We start from the raw sequence: 22,978 nt of genomic DNA, 5'->3' as shown, positions 1-22,978 counted from the left end.
CTTACTGTAACTAAAGCAAAAAACAGAGTTTTAAATCAACTCAGGAGTGCTAAATATAAGGACATGCCATACTTCTTGAATTTAAAAATATCTGAAAAACCTTTTGTCCTTTTTGCAAACCACTTTTTGTGCTCAACTTTCTGTTGGTCTGTCATTTAAAATAAAGATAAAACACATTAAAGTTTAAGGTTGCAAGAGGTATGAATAGTTTTGCAAGGCATCTCACTGTATCTAACAGTTTCACCACTTTGTAGAATCAAAAGCCAGCTTTTCATTCTACAAGCTTTTCTGTAGCTCTTCATCCAAGTGTGTAGAGAGATAAAGCAATGCTTTTATCGCTTGCCTCCTCCATTCTTGTAGCAGAGGTAAGGGAACCTCCAAACGTTGCCCAACCCAATGATCTCTCCAGCCACAGACAGGATGAACTCGATCTTGTTGTTCCACATGCCCCTTTCGTTGTACTCGTCATTGTCGAGGCTAGAGCTGGACCCGTCCGGGTCTCTGCCATCCTCTGGTTTACCGTTTATAACAGGCCCACTCTTCTCAGCTGTCATGACGCTCGGGCAGCCTGCTGTGAAGTAAAACCAGCAAGGACTAAAGGTGATGTAAGAACGTTAACAGGATTTTGAATGAGAACGGGAAATTCCTTGAAAGTGTGTATGGAGCAAAACTGTAAATATGATGCAGAGACATTTTAGTAAAAGTTTGAACCAAGTCACAGCAGCCTATTTATCATAATGCGCAAATTTAAGAATATATAAAACTCTGACTGCAGAGTCACACATAACAGAAATGTTAAAATCTCAAATATTTAAAAGAAAAACAACATGTACTAACCCTCTTGCTTTTATGGCACTTTTTTAGTCACAAAAAATGAATAAAGTGTGTAAAACAAGCTATAGGTGTGGAGAAATCAGCTAAAAACATTTCAGTATCTCCAGACTTGCAGCCTGGAGGTGTTAAAATATTAAAACATGCAGAGAGATACTCACCAATCTCCTATGGAACAGTGGCAAACCTTTTGGCTCCCTCGATGATGAGCACTAACAATCACCTTTACAAACACGCAGAATGAATAAAGCCCAATCAGGGGGGGTGCAGAGTGGAGAGAGGGCACAAAAGAATAAAAAGGAAAACAATCTGCACCCGCAGCTGAATGAGATGGGTTTGTTAAGTCTCACGTCTATATAAAGGAAGATCCCAGAGGCAGCGGAGTGACGGTACACAACTTGCACAAGGCGATGGATAACCTGCGACTGCGCTCCCACTCAGCGGGCTGTGCGCTCTCAGGCGCCTCTACTTGGATAAAAGCCATTTGGTAACAAGTCCAGCTCTCACAGCGGAGTTACCACAGCGCAGGGAGAGCAGGATGCAAGGAGGCAGACAGAACGTGGAGACAAAAGTTTAGAGGCATCTTCTTTATGACAGCTACATCGCAGAAAGAGCCATTAAATAATTAATGCCAACATGTATTTTACAAAATAAAAAGCATAAGATGAAGGGGTCTCAGGTTGGGAGAGGCAGACCAGCTCTCAGCCAATCAAGTGTGTGGAACAATCTGGGACCTGAATCAAATGCTGAAATATAACCAAACTTCACAAGTATTGTGTAAAATAAGGATCTCACTTAATAAAAACAGCAATTTTTTTGTCTGAGTGTGTCGTTTGTTGTCCAATAAGCACATTACAATTGTTTAAAATGCATTCAAGCCTTAAGGGAAGGGAATTTGTTTTCCAGTAATTGTTTTTTTTTAAATCTGGTAAAATAAGTTAGCACACAGTGGCCACAATGTGTTTTTTTGGTTTCAGCGAGAAACCCTCTTTGCCCTTCTTGCCTTTAGTATCAGTAATTTTAAAAATAAATGCACCTTTTGTCTAGCAAAGTTTCATACTTAGAGAAGAGATTTCCTCAGTTTCTTAATTTAGATATATAGGAAATTTAGTTCCCCAATTTTATCAGGGGGAGGTGTTCTGTCCTTCTCTGCTTACAAAATACAACCATATAAATGAATAAATCAGCTCTGTTTGATCAGTCCTTCAGTGCTTTATCTGTACGCTCCTCCCTCCTGGGCCCAGCTGGTAGCAGTAGGTGGTTATCCTTACTAAGCCTGTTTCTCCTGACAGTTTCATACTGTTAGGAGGGAGTTGTTCCTCTTCACTGTCTCCACAGGCTTCCTCAGTAAGAGGGACTGCTGCAAAGACAAAAACCTAATGCAATGAAACAAGATATCTTAGCCCTTTGTCAAATGATATTTAATGATTCAGTAATTTTGACTATATTGTTCTAATATTAGGATCAAGCTGGATTGTATGTAGTTGGAAAATTCAAGACACACCCCTGCACTTCCAGTCTATGTGTTTGTTATTCTGTCATAGCAATAAAAAAGACATTTAAATATTTCCTACTGCTTGATTTTTAGCTATTTAATGCTGGAAATCTTCAGTAAAATCTGAACTGAATTAAACTAACTGCACAGTTCATAGCACTGTTGTTGCCTTGCAGCAGAAAGATCCCAGGTTTGAATCTGAGCCTTTCTGCATATCACATGCATGTTATCCATTAGAAGTTACTGTGTGTGTTGGTCCTGTGTTACAACCTGCACCCCCCCCAAAATCACTCACTGAGCTCCATAGATACCAGTTTGCAAGAATAAAAAATGGATGAATGCCACTTTTCTCTTGGACGATAAAAACTATTGGTAGACTTTCAATTTTAGATGAGTCTGATTTTATTTTTTTTTTACATCTTCTTCCATCTGATCAAATGACCTGTTAAGATTGTTTTGCATTATGGGTTCCATTTATTTATATTATAGTATATGACAAGGAACTATGCTGCAATCAAACCAATACCAAGCTTGCATCATGAATATGTTTGGGTTAAATTTGGATTTACATTTGCTCAGTTAAAGTTACACATGTTGCTTTCTTGCTGTAAGCGCACTACCAACAAAATAAATTTATGCTTAATAAACACCTACTGAAATTGACACATTTCATCTAATGGATGCAATTAGAATTAATTTTTTTACTTCTCTGGACCACTTTGGTAACACAAGGTGGGTTTTTATGAAACATGAAATTGCAGAAACAATAAATAATATTGAAAGAATGTTCATATATAGCTTTCTTTATAATTTGAGGTGATTGTTGGTGTAAGTCTGGTGGGAAGTCACCCCCTAATCTTCAAAGAAGCACTGACCTTGTTTGATTTATGGATTGTTGTCAACAGTCTGGTTTTCTTTGTCAGAGTGGTTGCTCCTCAGGTTTTGCTCCTAGCATACCAACTCAGGACTCTTTGTCTTCTCCTGAAGTCACTCTGCACACAAACGCTCAATTTAAAGAGAGTTCTGCAAAAACATTGTCGTCAGTCGGTAATGATGAATGATTCACCCGTCATAAAGGCCTAAAAACCCATGCTGTTGGAAATAATAACTTCCTTTTGGGCTTAAAATGGAAGGCTACAGAGTTTGTTCATACACAAGTTGACTGCTTGGTTTCCAGGCGTGATAGACGGTTGCAGTAGGAACTCCCCTGAATCTAAAAGCCTGACCTAGTCTCTAAGAATTTGTTCATGCAAGGGTCACTCGTCATTAGAAGCTTTAAAGAAGTGCCCTGCATAAGAAGTATGGCCACCCAAAGTGGCTGGCAAGTACTCACTGTGCTTTTCAACCAGACCCATGTCAAAGCTCACAGCATTATCAGAAGGTGAGTTCTTAAGAATGACAGCTAACTATGTGCAGGTACACTGCTACAAGAAGTAGTGTTCTGATTTGTGAAATTATTCAAATAAAATCAACACAGAACAGCAAACTGTGACACTATAGTCCAGAACATAACGTCTGTATTTTCCTGAAATAATAATAATAATTTAATGGGACAATCAAAAGAAAAAGAAAACTGTGAATCTTCACATGTCTGGTTCATTTTTGGGTACAATTTCAAGATAAGTGGAGGTGCAATGTCATCTGTTCAAATAATTACGTGCGATAATAAGCATTATGGAAATGTCCAGTCATCATGCTCTTTAGGAGGGAGATTAGTGTTGTGTCCCAGATTAATGTATTTAGTTTTGAAATTTGAATTTTAACCCCTAAAAGGACATTTTGTAGATTGGGGCTGAAGCTGGTAAGAATCCTGCACAAGAATGCGTCGAAAGGCCACTCAGCAAAGAATTCATCACAGCAAATCATAAAAAAAACACATTACCATTTGGAAATGGGACAAAAACCTACATTTTTGAAGATACATCTTGTCTGATGAAACTAAAATTCAAGTATTTAGTGGAAATGACCGTCATTACATCTGGAGGAAGAACAGATGAAGCTTACAAAGCGGAGAGCACCATTCCAACATCATGCTGTGTGGGTGCTTTGTAGCAGGAGGGACTGGTGCACTTCACAAAATACAGTAGATGGCATCATAATGAAAGAACATCATGTGGGAATATTGTCTGGAAGTTAAAAACTGGGCACAAATGGGTCTTCTATATGGACAACTCCAAGCTTGCAGCCAAATTAGTTAAAAAGTGCCTGAAGAAAAACAAACACAGTGTTTTGTAGCGGTCATCAAAAAGCCAAGGTCTTAGTGCCGCAGAAAACCTAGAACTGAAAAACGGCAGTCTGCAAACTCAACTGATCTACTGCCAGGTGGAATAAATTTATCTCCAAGCAAACTATCATGAGAGAATTGAGGAAAGCTAATTGGATAACTGGATAACAAGAATAACTGCATTAATCCTAACTGACCTCTAACAGAAAGTGTTAACTCTGATTTAATGTTTGTCAGTGAGTAAAAAAATCTTTGTGACTTTCATGCAGAGTATGGGAACACATCCTGCACCTTTTCTAGTGAGGCACCTCCAACAGGCAGCAGCTGGCAGAACCTGAGCTCATCGTGTTGGCTACCCGACAGACTCCCTTCCCCTCCAGTAGCAGTTTCAAGCCAGTTCCCCTTGTGTACTACATTTCATCATGTTCTACTTTGTTTTTCCCAGGTAAACTGCTTCAAGTTTCTCCTTACACTCCTGAAGAAAGAAAAATTCTCTGTGCCAAGCCAACCACATGCTTGGCACAGAGGTTAGTTACCTGGAACCTTACCCATTTTTTGGCAGTTCCTTCTTTCTGGACAAAATCCTCTACACCTGTCTGTACGCCCACCTATGCTCCCCTGTGGTACATCTGAAACCTCTCAAATCCTTGATCTTAATCCAGCTTCTTCTCAGCCTCCGATGCCATTCTGAAACCAGAGACGAAGAACAATCAAAAAGCTATTATTTAGTTGTAAAGTTTATTAAATCATTTGCTTAGTGAAAAAAGTGATTGCAAACATAATTGTATCTTGCAAGTCCTTTGCAAAACTGAACTACAACCACAAAACACAACATTTATTCTATTAGAATTCATCTGATAAACAAAAAGTGGAAGAACAATGAAAGGAAGATCTAACATGTGGGGTGCATATCTACTCTGATAATTCAAAATAAAATCTTGTGTTGTAAGAGAAAACGCTATTTATGACAGTGATATAAATCATGCAGCATGAATTCAGGCGATGTCGGCAATTTGATCAATACATCAGGAGGGAGGAGGCCTGGGTCGGTTTCTAAGCTAGCTACTTCCAACTTTTGTAAACACTGCCATCTGTGAGCCAAAACAGGTGTGTTACATTCACAAATTAGCTTCACTCAAACAAGTAGAAGCCATGAAAAAACTGGCAAAAACTACTTGTGAAAACTATTTCAGTTGCTCTGTTCAATCCTCCCGACCTTCACTTCCGAAGTCTGTTATAGTGCCTCGAATGATGCAAATGGTCAATATCCGGTAATTTCGCGCATGCACACAATGCAGGAGGGCAAAAAGACTATTCTTTTACATGCCATTCATAGCCACAATTCCTTTCACTAAATGGAACCTGGAGATGGATGTAGCCACAGCAAAGGCAGAAATAGCACAAAATATCATTAAAGACCAACTCAAAACCATTTTTTCTCATTCTCTGTGTGGGCTACTCCATGGACTCGTCGCCTTAGCAACTGACAAAAACTCACATGTTATATGTTTCAGGTTTCAACACCCACACTCAAGCATTTCCCACACAAATAACAGAACATTCAGTCTGTTACTGTATTAAGTTTTAAAGCTTGATGTTTATTTTGCTGTTATCAATAAGTGATCGCAGTGGTAGATTTTCTATTGCTGCCACTACTAGCTAATATAACACAGCTGTGGTTGATTAGCATAAACACTTGATCTACTGATGATCTATCAGAGTTGGTGAGTAGGTCTGATTTTTTTATTTTGTAATTGAACCGAATTCTACATCGCATCTACATGTTATGGTTGTCAAAGTCGAGCAAGAATAACTGAACTATTTCCCTCTCCCTCACTATTTTTTTCTTAATTAAAACATTTTAATTAAGAAAAAACCTTGTTATCTAGTTGTCACAGTGTAGCAAAGCACTGCGTGCATTTAAGATTTAGATATTTTATTGACAACCTAACAGTTAAAACCAATGTCGGGGAGCGAGATGGGGGCGTGACGTCACGCTCAAGGGGTCCATATCATCCAAGTACCTTCTGAATGGTGATGTTGTGGACAGCATGGATCGCTGATAGCAGTCAGTCTTTTAAATTTGAAGAGTCCTCTGACTGAAGACTGCTGCTGTATGATAGCTTTACGACTGTCATACCATGCTAACAGTTATAAACAATATGTCCTCGTTGATACCATTCGTTACTGAAAAGCTCTGCTAATCCTCCTTATTTGCTTTAGCCGCTCCTCTTTAAATTCCTGTGTAGTCGTATGGTTAGAAAGCTGAGCAGAGAGATGGTTTGAACTTCCTGATATGTCCTGCTCTGCATCCATGAAGCCTCCATTTCAACACCTCTGGGATTTTGGGACATTGTTCAGGTATTTGAGCTTTTGAGGTGCAAATCAGCTGCTGCCAGTTGTAAAAACAATGCTTTGTTCCCTTGGTGATGCATCACAGCATCTTGGTATCTGTACATAGCATTTTATACCAGTCAATGGAGTGCACAATAACTTCAGTGCGCTCCACTATGTTTCCTTCTAACACTTGGTCAGTGATGGCTCTGAGATCATGGATTCCACTGGGGTGAAAACCACAGAAACAAGAACAAGCAGATTGACAAGACCTGGTCAGCTCTGTAGATTGGAGCAATGTAGAAAAAGGTTCAGATTCAACATGTAGATGCACTTTTCATTGAACATCATTCTATTGGACAACAATGAACCGGATAGCTTGGTAAATTTCCATTTGGTGTATTTGTTTAAAAGTGAAGTCACTTCTACAGAAAAACACAAACTGACTGATAAAAGACAAAGTCAAAAACGCAGCCATTTAACATGCTGTGACGCCAACCGTCTGCTGCCAAGTGTATGAACCTCAGTCTCAGAGACCCCCACATCTTCATATCAACAGCAATTTGTTTGAGCAATTCAACTGGACGCCCCCAGAACATTTCAACATGGGTCACTTCACTGAGAAGGCTTTGGACTGCATTCGTGCAAAGTTTTAGCGAACAAAAAGATTCAGTGAGGGAAAGTGAGAAGAAAAGGAACGAGGGGAAATACCAGACAAAGAGCTCACTGCAAAAGATCCCAAACACAGGTTCAACAAACTGCCTGCAGCCAATCCACTGCAACCATTCACCTCCCTGTCTCTTTCATCTGCACGTGACGGTGTGCAACAAAACGTATCCCACAGAAGCAGTAGAGGGACAACAGGAAGAGTTTAAAGCAATAACCGTAATTTAGCAAAAGTTACAAACATATCAGCAGACCCTCCCTGTGAGAGTCTTTGCTTGGCAACAGAAGAGTGTTGAGCGGTGACCAACCAGGCCACCCAGTAGTGAGCAAGTCTTATTAACAGAACACCTGGCCACACGCCAACAAAGCTGAGGGGGATCATTTTACTATGCTCAATATTAAAAGTGCTGGCAATATGTGCAGTTTAATAAAGCAGCCTCATACTTTGTACAAGAACAGAATCTGACAAAGCAAAGCAAGAACTTCAGACGCCCACTGTGCCTGGCTTTAGCTGTGGAACAAGAAGTTCTAGTAACAGCCCACTGTAAGCTTGGGAGATAAGTTTTGATTCCTTAAAAGTCTTGTGCACTTCTAAGCCAAGCCTTTTTTCTGGAGCCATTTTAACCCATTTGTTGCCAGACATGGGCCAGCTTTGGGTACCAACAGGTAAACAAGTTTTAAACAGAGATTACTTTGAACTATTTTCTATCAAAACAAAAATAAGAGGCTAGAGAAGCTACAATTTGCCCTTTGCATGTTGTAATGAAGAGATCTTCATTACTGGGACTATTTTACTGAAATCACTGTATTGCATTTTTAAAGTACTTTTTGCACTTTATTAACAAGCACTTTATTTAGCACTGCACTTTAAGCATAGATTTGCACATCAGTAACAATTTGCACACAAGAAGTTTTAATTGTATTTATTGAGTATTTTTAGAGATTAGCATGTAGCCTTTTGTTCTGGGCTCTGCACAGCTGCTCCTCATTGACGAGTGAGGTGGTTGCCTGTGGAGGGAGGATAATTGTTACTCAGAGCAATGAGCTACTGGTGGGTAAAACTCAGCAAATGTGTTGTGCATAATCTGTTAGGTGTGGAGTGCTAATGTAGAGTGACTCACCTGTCTTTTCTGTGTCCTCTCCAGGGTGTTTGGACAAATACTGCCCCGGGAGTCCAGACACCATATATAGTCTCTGGGAGAGGCCATTGAAAAGTGTGGGGGGGGAGGAATTGTTTATGGGTTTTGTGGTGTTTCATATGGTGTAATGATAAAACATAAAATATTTATAAAAAGTAAATGGAAATGTTTGTATTTAGTAAAAGGTATTTTAATTAAATAAGTGGATATTGATGAATTGAGATTGCCCTGTGAATTAAAGGTGGTTTGGTCCAACACAGCTGGGACTATTTAAGACTGCAGTTTCACCTGTGAAGTGTTGTTGATTTTGTGTGAAGAATAAACCACTGCTGTTTTCCACCTGACTCTGCCTCAAAGCTTCATCCTCACTGTAAAATCCAACCGCGAAAGGCTACCTTGTTACACATGTGACGTCACACTCTTCAGAAAGTGGCCCACATCGCTATGATGGAAGTCAAAACAACTGTATGCATCAACTTTGTAAAGCTTGTCACAAAAACATACAGTTGGTAGCCTAAAATTGCTTTTACTTAGTTGATTTCACAGGAAAAATGGTCATAAAGTGTTGTGTGGTCGGCTGCACAAACAGACAACGATGCAAGAAAATGGCCTACTATCATGTAGCCACTTAAATCTTCTCCAGCACAGGGGGAATTGCTGTTTATGCTATTGTGGTATAAATCACGTAGTGTTAATTCAGACAAAGTTGGTGATTTGAACAAAGCAACAAACAGGAGGGAGAAAGTATGGGTCGGTTTCTAAGCTAGCTTATTCCAACTTATGCAGATAGAGTCTACTTGTTTGTCACAGAAGCTTTCCTTCGAGTCCCAACCAGGTGTGCTACTTCTACAGATAAATTATCTTGACTTGAATAAGTAGAACCTGTGGCTATACTGACAAAAACAACTTGGGAAAACAATAGCAATCGCTCTATTTGATACTCCCATCTCTCACTTCAGACGGCCGTTGGATACTCTAACACTACACACCACATATTTATGGGAAAGTCTTTTTCTGTAGTGCATGTTGTGCCTTATTGACACATTTTGCACTAGTAAAGCTTCTCCAAAACAGAATAAATGTGATCCCCATATTCCAAAGCCTGATCAGCATCAAGGCAATTATTTCAGTCTGATCCTGCACATTCCTGAGTGATGGATGGTAATAAACCAGATGTGCAATTATATATTCAGCCATTCCTGTTTCTGTCTGCCTCCCCGCTCACCTGCCAGGCGACCATGTGATGCATGAAGCCGTTAGCACATCTCTGACAGCAGTGGACCATGGGTAATGAAGACAAACTGCACATATCAAATCAATAATGGCAGCTAGTGGTCTCTTTCTTTCTGTTCTGGTTTTCTCTTTCATCTATCACTCTCCTCCTCCTCTTCAACTCATTCTTACCTCAAGATGAGATGTTGATCAGTCTCCCCCGTCATTGTGTGAATTTGCCATTTCACTTATCGCCCCCTGACATCTTGGTATTGAAAGAATGAACAGGAGAATGGAGCAATTGTACCAGTGAGGTTTGGAGGTGGAGCAGTAATCACAGGCCTGTCCAGCTGCTGTCATTGAGGAGCTGAGTAAGATTATGGGTCTGAGAGAGAGGAAGATGACATCATCTGTCATCAGGTTGTATCAGGATTTGTGTGTTAACATCACCAGCCCAGGCATCTTGTGTCATAGACAAAAATGACCTGTAAACTTTGAAAATATAACAAAAATGATTTACAAAACATCATTAATAGTCTGTGATTGTAGCCCAGGAGGTTTATATTCCAACCAAACTCATTTGTCAGTGATTAAACTACGGTATCATGATCTGGTCAGAAGACTGAATTTATCAGATTATGGAGCAATGTAGTAACATTATAAACACTATAAAATAAACTACTGGCATGCTAAGTGTGGTTTAGGGCAGGGTCTGCAACCTGTGGACCTTCCACAGTTTTAATAATTTTGTCAAACCCCTCCCCCCAAAAAACAATTAATGCATTTAAATAATGATTTAAAAACAAATGTTTTAGAAGTTCTTCAGATTTTTCAGATGGAATAATTGCTCTAAATATCCACAAAATAATGATTCCAAAACAACTTTCTAGTGTCATGAGGCTGGACACTATGCGTTTCTTTGGAATAAAATTTGTAGGGCAAGATTGTGTAATAAAATCAAAATTTTGACTTTGATTTCAAGTGCTCCCAGTGTACCAACATCAGAAATAAAAATATATGCTTTAGCAGAAATAAAGGATTTTTTTTTACAGCAGATCCTGGTTTAGAGTCAGAGTAAGATGAATGCTCAGAATTCTCCTTTCAAGTTTCTTTTTAAATCTAAACGGTTGCCTTCATGCTGACATTAATTAGGAATGTGGTAAGACCTTTCTTTAATTAGGATCAGTTTTATCTTAGTCCAAGAGTCTGCAACTCCAGCATTCAAGTGCCCCTGTCCTGCAACTTTTGGATGCATTCCTGCTGCAATACACCTTAATCAAATAATTTAAAAAATGATATCATCAGACTTTTGCAAAACTTGCTGACATGCCAAAGAGGTAATTCAGCCTTTGATTCGGGTGTGTTGGAGCATGGATGCATCCAAAAGTTGCAGGACACTGAGATTGGAAGACTGGAGTTACAGATACCTTAATCTAATCTCTCTCTCTCACACACACACACACATCACAACTGACAGCTTTGCTTAATATGTTCCTACAACTTGTTTGACACAAAAGTTTTTCAATTCACAAATACAAAAGTTGGCTCAATATTTTGCCACAGACGACCCCTATTGGCCAAGACATTTATTGCAACCCACTGCAGATTCAACTAATTACAGCGAAACTTTGTTCCCTCAAATGGTACATTATGTTCGGTTAATATGAATCAATAATCATAAATAATATAAGTTTACAAATACAATTTACAGTTGAATTTGTTTAAATTTTTGATGGTTAAGGTTCAGTCATGCTTGGATGTTTGGAAAGATTTGAGAATATTTGCAGCCCTGAGGCCTGTTTTGAAGACATTAAGTCACCACATATCACCTTTTTTGTGAATCAACCAACAACATAGCCACTGGTGCGATGAATGCAACATGTGTGTGTTTTCCCATGTCAATCCCACAGTCCTGTTCCCTTCAACAGGAACCATAGTCTTCCCTTATCCCATTAAGACAATTGCCAGCACTGGCATTCAAACGTGCACGTGTGTGTCCTTGTGGGTGTCTGCGTGTGCGCATGAAACCACACACATATGGACCAATGCACACAACTATACCAACCCATACACACACCAGGCAGCACACGAGTAATTTCAAAATCAGTCCTTTCGGAGAAAAACAGAGTAAAAGAGGGGGGGAAAAAAGAAGAAGAAGAAACGAGATCCTCCAAAACCTCCACCAGTGTTGGCGGATTGTAAAGGACTGTCAGTTACTGCAGCCTTCTATTAGGCCAAAGGGAAGCAGCAGGATTCAACTGGGGGCCCAACGAAGGGCTTTTCTTCCTGGAAATCGGCCCTCGCACATGGACCTGAATGCACTGTGTCGCTAATCTTCTGAGCTGTGGGAGCCCACTCTATATTCACAGACTGTGCCGCCCCAGTAGGGACTGCCACGCATGCTGATACAGCTACACCCACTGTGAAGGTGATGCTCAGATGAACACAGGGTTAATGTCAGGGTACAAAAACCCTCAACGTTTTAGGAGAAAGGAAAACAGGTTTATTTAAAAATTTATTTTAAAAACACAAATTTTAATCCTAATAACTGGATACAGGTAACCGAGTGAAGTTTTGATCGGTTTCTTTAAATTATTTCTTGCAGTCAACAAGTTCAAGTGCAAGTTCAATTGAAACTTTAATGGATTCCATTGAAAAAGTTGTTTAGCTTACATTCAGACTGATGTATATCAAGCATTTATTTCTGTTCCTTTTGCAATTTCTGTTTACAGCTAATCAAAACAAAATTCAGTTTCTTTGAATTAAAAATTGTACATTAAAACAACAAGAGAAAAATGGATTCTTAGTAAAGAAATGTGCTATGGTGTAGTAACCCACAAAAGATGATTGCTAAAAGAGCTGGTTGTTCACAACAATGTATCCAATTATAATAACAGGAGGTTGAGTGGAAGAAAAAACTGTTTGAAAGGGTGCTGCAGAACAGGAAAAACTAGTCTTTGGAAGATTATCAGCCAAAATACATTCAAGAGTTTGGGACAGAGCCACAAGATGCGAACTGCAGTTGGAGTCTGAGCTTTTAGAGTCAGCACACCCAAATGTTTCAAGCCAAGGACTAAAAGTGTCCCAATTCTTATGTCAATCCATTCCGAAACCAGAGACAATGACAGAATTGTCTACTTTGGTACACTGAGAGATGACTCGGTGGTCCAGAGTCATCCTTCAAGATTAAAGTAAATGTTGTATTTGATTTTGAATATAACTTAAACTGCTTGAGGTTCACTGTGAAGTTTCTATAATCCTTCGCTGATCAGTTTTTAGCTGATTTAATTTTTCTACAGGACTTGGCAATCTTTTTGCTGCTGTGTGTATTTTAGGAACTCAAGATACTAAAAATACATCCTGCTGTCAATGTTATAAATGTTGACTGGTCATATAAGGTAAACCAAACATTAAAACAGCATGGAAGCAGTTCAGTTTAAGGTTAATTCAACATCTCTGTCAGCCATATTGGACAGGAATACACAAAGTGGAACAACTTCAAGAACCGAGATTACAAGTAATGCAAGACAGTGATAAACATGGCTGATGAAGTGCTGCCCTCCAGTGGACATATAGTGACATAGGCGTCATTAACGGATTTCAAGTACAGGGGCTTCCTTTGGTACAATTTGCGAAACTATATTTTCTTTAGTCACATTAACACGAGGCTAAGGGAATAAGAATATAGCCAAAAGGTTAAAAAAAATTAGAAATGTTTTTTTTTACTGAATTTGAATCTGAATAAAGAGTGACACTCATGTCATGTCCATTAATTACACAAAAAAGTGGTATTTTCCAAGAGTTTTTACAGCAAATAAGAACTCACTTATAGAAATGGATTTTTAGTACAAAAAATGTCACCCTAGTGAAAGGTTTAAAGGGATGTCCCTGAACTGAACTGTACAGTACGTAGACTCCTCTTTCACACAAAATAATTTCCTTCACTGTTCATGAACCTTATTTAATCTTCCTTTTTAAAGCTCTTATTTTTTGTCTCCACTGTCCTTTTGAAACAATTTAAGTTTTGCTTCTGTAATGAAGCACCCACATAAAGCATTTTATTAGCGGAATATCGACAAAGTAACATTTGTAATGGAAACACTCTAAGTGTTACTCTAAGTTTGTGTTTGACTAGCTGGTCAACTTCTAACACGTTCTTCCTGGAAATGGGACTGAGATGGAGTCAGTGAATAACTCTCAGGAAAGCTTTCTCACTGGATCCAGGAAAAGAGTTGATTGCACACTTTACCAGGTTCAGATGTTTTATGTACTCCATTTGTCAGCATCAGAATTTTATTCATTTATTTTTATCAACAGTTTACCTCTCAGATCATTAAACACATCCAAATGCTGAATTGATGGCTCATCTAAACATGGCTGACTTGTTGAAGAATGTGAGTGTATTAACTACATATATGCTGCTAAGCGGGAACAGCGTTTATGCACAAGTTAAAACTGCAATGAGTTGGACCTTAAGTTTTTCTCTGGATTGTGGCAGTTGTCTATTGCTGGCAAAGCTAACTGGAGACAAAAGTAATTCAAGAACTGACGACTTTCACATTCCCAACTTTTCCCCTTTGGTCAAAGTTAGGTTTCATTCTTAATCAAGGCATAAAACCCTTTCGTTGGCCTCTCAGAAAGTGATTAGATCTTGGTAATCATGTTTTTAGTTAGTTATAATTATTGCTTCAGGTGCATGTTTTATAGTTGATTTTTTATCCATAGTGTGGATTACAATTAATATTGTTTTGATTAGTTTCTGTTAGTGTTTCTTTTATGTGTTTTTTGTTTTGTTGGTATTGAACAGATGTCTACCTGGCAATAAAAAACAAATCTTGATCTTACCGTTTTATCAAATTTGTTTCTAATGTAAAATTCAAAATGTTGAGAAACAAACAGAAATCTCCTTGTTCTCAGTAAAATGTATGCAGCTCCCAGGAAAAGAAAACTATTCAATTTTCAGATTAAATATGATGTCATGACTGAATTTATAGGACTCCTAATATAATCTAATACAGACATAAATTCATCACACCTCTCTAATTTATGATGCACATCTGATGTACTAATTTCTAATCTTGCCCATTCTGAGCACTTAAACTACTGTATGTGTGATCTGCAAAGTAACACAAGCAGGGGAGGCGAGGAGAACAGATAAAATTTCAGACGACACTTTTTTGTTCCTTCAGATGCTGCTATGCTGCCTCATCGTGATTAGAGTTTCACAAATTATAAACTTGCAACCGTAAAACATCTGAGATGTTTTTAACTTAAATCAGTAAACAGCAAAAACAAAGTCAAAGTGAGGCACGACAAAATCAGAACAGCACATGTGACACGGGGCGAGGACACACCATGCTAGTCATGCTGCTCTGGGAAATTTATTAAATGAGTTTTCTTTTTATTACCGTTATTAGTAATATGATGATTATGTTTTCACTGGTGCTCCTGTAAGTAGAGTGATAAATGGGTCAGTCAAGCAGCAGGAGTCACAGTCCATCATCATAGTCATCACCACTATAAAATCCGTTTCACCGTATTCTAAGAATTCTCAGCATCATTTTTACTTTTTGTCAGGCTAAAAAATAATTTACATCACATTATTTTTTACTGATTTTTGAAACCACAAACATTCCAGCAACACACTCTACAACTGAGGGGATTAACAATCAGAAAAGCATGACTTTTTGCATAGTATTAAATGAACAAAGACATTGAGTTCTTTATTTACAATTATTGTATAGATAAAAAAAATATCATAAAAACAAGATGAACACTTAATTCACTTACCCATGAATGGCTAAGTATGCCAAAAAGCTATCTGTTGGCATTTCTCTTTTTCTTTGTTCCACAAACTGCATGCTGCTAAATACAGTACATCGAGGCAGGTGAGTATATTGCAAAAAAAGTATCATTGATATCATCATCATGATGGGTGTCATCATAAACATAATGGCAGGTCGTTACAACACATTATGATTTGGATGTGTGTCTGACAGGAGCGGTGATTGATTACAAACAGCCAAAGTGCTGCGTCATCAGTATGACTCATTGAGTTGCATGATGTAATCAGGAGGAGTTCATGTTTTCAACATTTCTGTCCTCAGTGGACCCATAACTCTATTTACAAGAATCAGTTTAACTTCAGTTTCTTAAAGCTGAAAGTCCTCCTCGATGTAAAAATGGTTCGAGAATGTTGGCTTAAGTCTTTTTTTATATACGGAAAATGCCATATCTATGTGTTTTTTTTATTTGTTTCATTTATCGTTTTTAATTTTTACAGACAAACAAAAAAGGCAAACACCAGAAAAAATAGCAAAATAAATTAAGAACTTCTAAGGTAAATATCAGAACCCAGACTGTTTTCTTTCAAATTAAATAAGACAGACTTTATTCAGATGTTTTTCGACATGCCTGAGCTGACTAGTAAAGCTTGTGCACCCTCTTCAGATAAACGGATTGGCTGAACAATGACAGAGGAGGAGGAGGAGGATGCAAAAACAAACAAAAAAGGATAAAGCTGCTCAGAGAAATGATTGTTTACATTGTCTACAGAATAATTTTTAATTTATGTTAAAAACGGAAAAAAAAATTCTTCAAGTTGCATAATGAGCCTACTTTATGACATCATGCTTGCCACCGACTTCGGTTAGGTAGAGTAATAATACTAGAGGCTAGTTAAGTGGCCTTGTCCTTCTGAGTGCAAAAAAATGGATACATGTGCCTTCTGTATGCGACTTCTGATAATGTCTGATTGGTCAAAGTACAATAAATAGTTTACAACTAGTGAGTACAGTTGAGATGCTAAGAGTACTGTATATTCTGTGACGGCAGGAAGACAAGCTTGGTTAAAACACACAAAAGCACATCTAGAGTTACACCACAGAAGTTTTCATTCATAACCAGATAGTGCAGGAAATCTTTTATGTATATATATAGAAAAAGAGTCAAAGCAACATTCCATTTTTGTTGTTATTAGTTTTGTTTGTTTTTTTTAAATCAGTTTTTCCTTTTTCTTTAGATGTTAAAAATGCCAACAGCATTTAGGGGCTGCTTGTGTCTAGATGAAAAGAAGCTTAAAAAAAAAAAAAATCAAAAATAAATTAGAAAATATCAGCACAATATATTGCAAGTTTGAAACAAATTTCTAAAAATGACTGGATTGCAGCCTTTTGATGGTCACATACATCTTTAAAACATCAAGTCCTTTGAACAAGCAGGTTTACCTAGACGACAGTTAAATAAAAAGGTCCTGATATCAACCTTTTATACAAGCACTGACTCCAGGTCAGCATTAAAGCAAAGCAAAAATAAACCATAATTAATTTTAAAAAAATCTAATCAAATCAAATATCCTCCTCTCTCATAAAAAGGAGGCCTTCGTTAGGAAAAACCAAAGGCAAGCCGCTCTTATTAGATCCCAACAATCATAAAGAGTAATACTAAGATTCCACATGTACTGTACTATGCATCCCATTATATTTTGGTTTCTTCTCGTTTATCCTCTAAAAATATCTACATTATTTGACAATATAGCAGGCAAGTTTCAGCACATGGTTTTTCCCGTAATAACACAGCAACAAAATTCTGAGCTCACCTCCTCTAAGAAACCAGGAAATTCATCTCTACGAGGTTGTAAACAATTACATTCTGTTTAAGACATAAATAAGTCAAAGTAATTTAAGCCATTGAAGCGGAAACAAGGCAACATGCCAACAAACAAAGATAAACTCTCTCTAAATAGATTTTATGAATTTATATGTATAGAATATATCCCATAAATGCTATCATCATCATCATTATTATTATTAATATTTTGCATTTCTCTTTTTCCATCAGGTGCAAAACTACTGTGCAAGTTCAGCCCTACCACCTCGATACACATTTCTGCTTATGGAGTTTTTTAAAAAATTATTTAAGAGTCCGGTACATGTTCATGCCACACAGAGGAGGGAGGGAGGACTCAGAGAAGCTTTCTTTACATGTGTAGTCCGCTGCGATGCTCAGCCCATCAGAACCAAACAACTCCAATAAAATTAAAACCCTTTTTAAATAAAACTTGGGTAATGTACATTCATGCAGGATCAATAAGAATAATAACAAGAATAATCAGACTCAGAATAATAACAATGGTTTTTAATTTAATTTAAACTATTACTGTATCTCTGTTAACAATGTTATTATTGAAGAGAAGGAGTTTAAGGAGAGTATAAAGTCTGTTTGCACTCTGCACTCCTCGGCAGTCTCCCTCTTCCTCGTCCTCCTCCAGGTGTCGCTGCGGACACAGTTCATACGCAACGTGCAGACAGCTGCACGTTTATACAGTACATGCTAACCGGTACAAGCATAGTGTCATACACACCATCAAGGCTGCCACCATACACATGCAACCACAAAAGCAGGATGGCTGTGTAGGTCGTGTAGCTTTGCAGAGCTTTTTGGATTGTGTTTTTCTTTTTATTCTTGTCATTTCACAAGGATTCGCTCGATGATGAACGGAAGCGAGAGCATTATTGGCTTTAGCTTACAAGAGGGAGATGGACGAGATCTGTGTCAGTGGTGAAACATGGTGCGCTGGGTGGAGGGGAAGGCGAGAACTGAGTGGCCATGTGTCAAGCAGTGGTAGAAGTAACAAATTACGGTATGGGAGAGCTGGACGAGGCGCTCCCGGACCATGAGGGAACAACGTGAGTGGTCACTGCGGCGTTCAGGACGGGGGTTAGAGGCTGGTCTCCAGGCTGTGGAGAGGGCTGGCGGGGCTGGAGGAGGCGGCAGATTTACTGATGTCGATGGTAAGGTTGATGCCACTATCAATGGCATTGTTGTTCTTGTTAGGAGACGAAGGCTGGCTGGAGTACTTCGTCCTCCTCCGGGCCGAATCATCATCTGTGTCGTCGATGAGGGGGATGCTAGGCGTGGAGTCGTCTATCCTAAACTCAGGGTGTGTCATGAAGTTGTGTATGGATGTTCTGGAGTCGGGTTTTTCCAGGCCTTCATAGAGGGAGCTACGGAATGCATTCACAACTCGAATCTGTTGTGTGAGAAGATCAAAAAAAGGAAGGGGGAAAAAACCATGAGCGGTGATGCTACAGATCAAATAAAAAGAGCTGCAGGGAACCTCGTAATGGGAGAGTAGGTGAAAAAAACAGACAAAGAAGAAGAAAAAAATATTTATTTTTAAGAATATAAGGTGGAAGAGAAAAAGTGAAAGAGAAACAAGAGAGAAGGTAACTGGAGTCTGTTTTCTGCTTGCACAAGATGACTACAGGTCACAAGTCACTTAATTTTGGCGTGCACTAAGAAAAACTGTGAGGAACATAATCATAAAGAACACAAGGAAATCAGACATTTCCAGAAAAACAAAAGCAACACAAACGCTCGTTGTAAGTATACGCTTTAGTCCAATGTGCTGTATACCTAGAAACAAGCCACATTAATAAATGGAATGCTTACAGAAAAAATTGAAGGACAATACCACATGCAGTTTTGAAGAAATCTGGTGGACGAGGTCAGTAAGAAAGAAGTTGGTTATATCAGAGAAATCCAATGAGGCGGTTTAAAAACTTCTTGAGGGGTAGGGGGTAGGGGGCACCAGACCGCCGTCTGGCTGAATATCCACACAGACTCTGAATGAGACACACAAAACACTCAAATATAGCACAGTGTAGCAGAGGCATTGTCCCAAATGGAGTCAAATCTGCATGAGGTTGGCTCAACCTAAGCATTGCAGTGAAAATAAAACTCACACCAACAAAACACATCCCAGAAATAAAATAGTGGCATTTAGACAACAAGCAAACACCGTAGGTTAAAATATTATGGACACACACAAGATGTAAACACAAAGTACATGCAACAGTGACAAACTGGACACTGGCACAAGAAAAGCCGACATCAAACGAAAGGAGGTGAATAATGAAAATAAGTTTCATTGTCAGGTGTCTGACGGTTGAAGCATGTTTCTCACTCCATGCATATCTGAGTAAACACTCAAGTATAAGCCCAGCTGTGTGTGAGTGTTTAGTGAATCACATGTTCTTGTTTTCGGGAAACAACTTACAACATGGCGACCTGGAAACCATATAGAAACTGAGGTTTGAAGAATCAGAAAAGGTAACATGTCCACTTAATTAGATCAGGCTTTTTTGCATTGGTATAAAACAAACGGAATAACTGATTGTAAATTATTATTGATAAGTAAGCAATTTCTAAAATTTAAACAAGTTTCTTATGTTAAAATTTAAAATCCCCTTCAGATCAGGTGCTTTTAACCAATTCATCTTTTTGTCAATCTTAGGCTGATATGACATATAGTTGCAGGTACAGTCCCAGCAGGATTTAGAATAAAACAGAAACATGGAGGTGTTTGCTGGCAGGGCAGAAGGCCTTTCTGCTGGATTGCTAGACTCAAACTTTAAAATCATCCAACGGTGCCAAGTTGCCAGTAGGCAGAGTTGAACCTATTTGCTGCGCTTTTGCGATGAGCTCTGGAGGTGTCAAGATTTTTTTTTTTGGCATTTTCACAGTTATTTTAAGGTTTTTTAAATGTTCCTCTGAACATCATGGAGTTTACTAACGCAGTTGTTTTCTTACATATTATCTGGTTACTACCTATACTGCATGTTTTATTTTAAATTTTGACTATGAGTGTCACTCAAAATTTGAGCCACAGGGCCAGGAGGATGTTGTGAATTACTAATTAAAAGTTCTTGTTCCATCTAAAAAGTGAATTATAAAAATCCTTAGCTGTACCAGTAGGTGTGACCAAAGTCATTTTGTTATCAGAGATTTTCGAAGTGAGACTTTTTCAAAGTGACAAATGAAAATGATTCTATACAACCAGGGATAACAATAAATGTAGGATCCTTCATGTGAATTTAAGTTGTGATCCAAAGGAAAAACTAACTTCACTGAGGAATTTAAAAATATTTTAACATGAAATACAAAAGACATGATATGTAGAAGATGTGTTGCAACCTTTACATAAAAAATTGAAAAGAGAGTTCAGGTTTGTGCCATTTCTCCTTTAGCATGTTAGACCTGCAAATGACCGCACAGTGATAGTAACTTCTTTCCTTGAAGTTTGAGAGTCATATGGGTTCTGGAAATTATAGCCATTACATGTAATATACAATAACACTGCTGTAATTATGGCTTAGTGGGTGCAAGAAGATGCAAAAGCTAAAATAAAAAGTAATAATAAGAGGGATTTTTTTTAATATAAGTTTGTGACAGGGCAAGCTCTGACAAAAATGGAGGGTTGGAGGTTTATCTATTTTAATGCTTCTGCTGGGAACCTGTCTGATAATATGGCAACATGATAATCAACCACAGCAGCATTATTAAGCGACCGAAAGAGAAGAACAAACTGGCTTACTGACAAAATCTGCAAGCAGCTTTCTGTTTTATCTAGCAAATGAGGAATAGAAATATTGAAATATTTTCTCATTCTGGTGGTTTTACATTAAACCTTTGTTTTATATTCTCTCTCTCTCTAGTGATATATATACTGTATATATAGGTTCACTTTAAGGTGTCGATTACGTTCAGACTCAACGCTGAAAATAGAGATGATCACAGATCTTAGGATCTTATATCTTGAGCTAAGAAGAAACATTTCTCTGAAAGCATTCGAGGTAATAAAAAGGACGTCCTTAACCACACATACAGCCGCTTCCTCAGTGTTTATTGAGTTAATAAAATATATAATACACAATAAAATTTTGATTTGTCTCAAGTCGTTATTATCTGCCACTTATGTGGCAGATAAAACAACATTGCCACTTATACTTGAATGTTCCCCCAGTCCCTTTTGAGAGTTGATTGGAATTAGTTAATATTAACATCCGTCGAGACATAAAAACGAGAGGAATGACAGATGTGATGACGTATGGAGGATGAGCAGAGGGAGACAAACTCACAACCTGAAATGTCACGCCGTGGGTATCACTCTTAGTCCTGTGCTCCTAGCACTCTGGGGAAACAAACACACATTGACCAATGAGAGGACAGTACAGCCAACCATGGGAGGAGATATCAAGATGAATTTGAAATCCAGTGTGAACATAAAAAAGACAGAATAATAGAGAAAATGGAAAAAAAGCAGCAAGAGAGAAAAGGACAAATCTTCAGAGATGCCAACGTCACAATGGAGGCATTGGTGGCATAATATCTAGTAATTTAAGTTTAAAAATAAGAGCTTGATGAGGACTGGATGGCACCCCTGAAGCAAAGAGAGCAGACAAGCAGACTGACAGAGTTCTGACTCACGGCCAGTAGTGGAAGGAGCAGTAGCAGCAGTAGTGCTTGTAGGAGAGGAAAGGGCATTGGACAAGGACACGTGACTAGGACTAGAAACATTGGTTACATCCTGGTTCTGGCTGGTGGTGGATGACTGGCGTCTCAGAGCCCCAGCCCCCTGAAAGGAGGTGCCGCTCTTGAAGGTGTTGACTACTTCAATCTGTGGAAGAAGAGCGGGACAGGAGAGGACAAATGGCTGCTCAGAGTGACACAAACTAAATGGTAACACATGCTGGCTGGTTGGGTAAAAGGAGTACAACTTCGCAGTCATGACACATAAGGGTGGGGGGAGGTAAAGGTCAGGGTGGAGTATCTCCACAACCAAGTGGTGAATAGGAATAAAAGGCCATCTTACAGATAGAGCAACATGTACCTGTCATGGTGGTCATGAACATACAGGACTGTAGAAGTTGTGATTCATCCAACATCTGCTGCCAGAACCAGACTGTGTTATGACCTTTAAAATGGTCTGGATTAACAGTTCTCCAGGCTTTATGAAGACTTAAGTTGCTTTTTCACACATTTGTCAGTCTTTGTAACATTTTAATTTGTTTATTTGTTCACCTAACAGTGATCTATTAATCACCGAGGCAGAATAAGGCTCCAAAGCTATGAACATGTATTGTGTCTAGACATTTTGATCAATTTAGTAAAAATGGGATTTTAGGTGGGAAGGTAAAGGACTTTGTGAAAAGTAGTTGAACTAATGCCACACTTTGTTCCCAGTTCTTTAGCTGAATCTATGAAAGATATAAAAAAAAACTCAGTTATGAAATA

General features: G+C 38.4%; 2 protein-coding genes across 18 annotated transcripts in view; both read right to left on the bottom strand.

Moving 5' to 3' along the window:
- The window catches only part of slc6a11b (solute carrier family 6 member 11b), a 31,361-nt gene extending 30,062 nt beyond the window's left edge, over nucleotides 1-1,299 (bottom strand). Inside the window, exons 1-3 of one of the 4 annotated variants that reach the window (XM_028002334.1) lie at nucleotides 1,182-1,299; nucleotides 993-1,054; nucleotides 344-568 (exon numbers count right to left, since the gene is read on the bottom strand). In XM_028002334.1, coding sequence (XP_027858135.1) covers nucleotides 344-554 — 211 coding nt within the window. In that variant the 5' untranslated portion in view covers nucleotides 555-568; nucleotides 993-1,054; nucleotides 1,182-1,299. Of the gene's footprint in view, nucleotides 1-343; nucleotides 572-992 lie in introns of all 4 variants that reach the window. The other 3 variants (XM_028002332.1, XM_028002331.1, XM_028002333.1) reach the window with 3 other exon arrangements.
- Nucleotides 1,300-12,582: 11,283 nt separating this feature from the next.
- atp2b2 (ATPase plasma membrane Ca2+ transporting 2) overlaps nucleotides 12,583-22,978 on the bottom strand; it is a 140,333-nt gene continuing 129,937 nt past the window's right edge. For 8 of the 14 annotated variants that reach the window (XM_028002213.1, XM_028002217.1, XM_028002215.1 and 5 more), the window contains one exon: nucleotides 18,621-18,932. In XM_028002213.1, coding sequence (XP_027858014.1) covers nucleotides 18,621-18,932 — 312 coding nt within the window. Of the gene's footprint in view, nucleotides 18,933-21,825; nucleotides 21,876-22,171; nucleotides 22,362-22,978 lie in introns of all 14 variants that reach the window. The other 6 variants (XM_028002221.1, XM_028002227.1, XM_028002226.1 and 3 more) reach the window with 5 other exon arrangements.

This window comes from Xiphophorus couchianus, chromosome 20 (assembly GCF_001444195.1).
Source record: "Xiphophorus couchianus chromosome 20, X_couchianus-1.0, whole genome shotgun sequence".
Lineage (NCBI taxonomy): Eukaryota > Metazoa > Chordata > Actinopteri > Cyprinodontiformes > Poeciliidae > Xiphophorus > Xiphophorus couchianus.
This window is presented reverse-complemented; position numbering and strand designations above follow the sequence as displayed.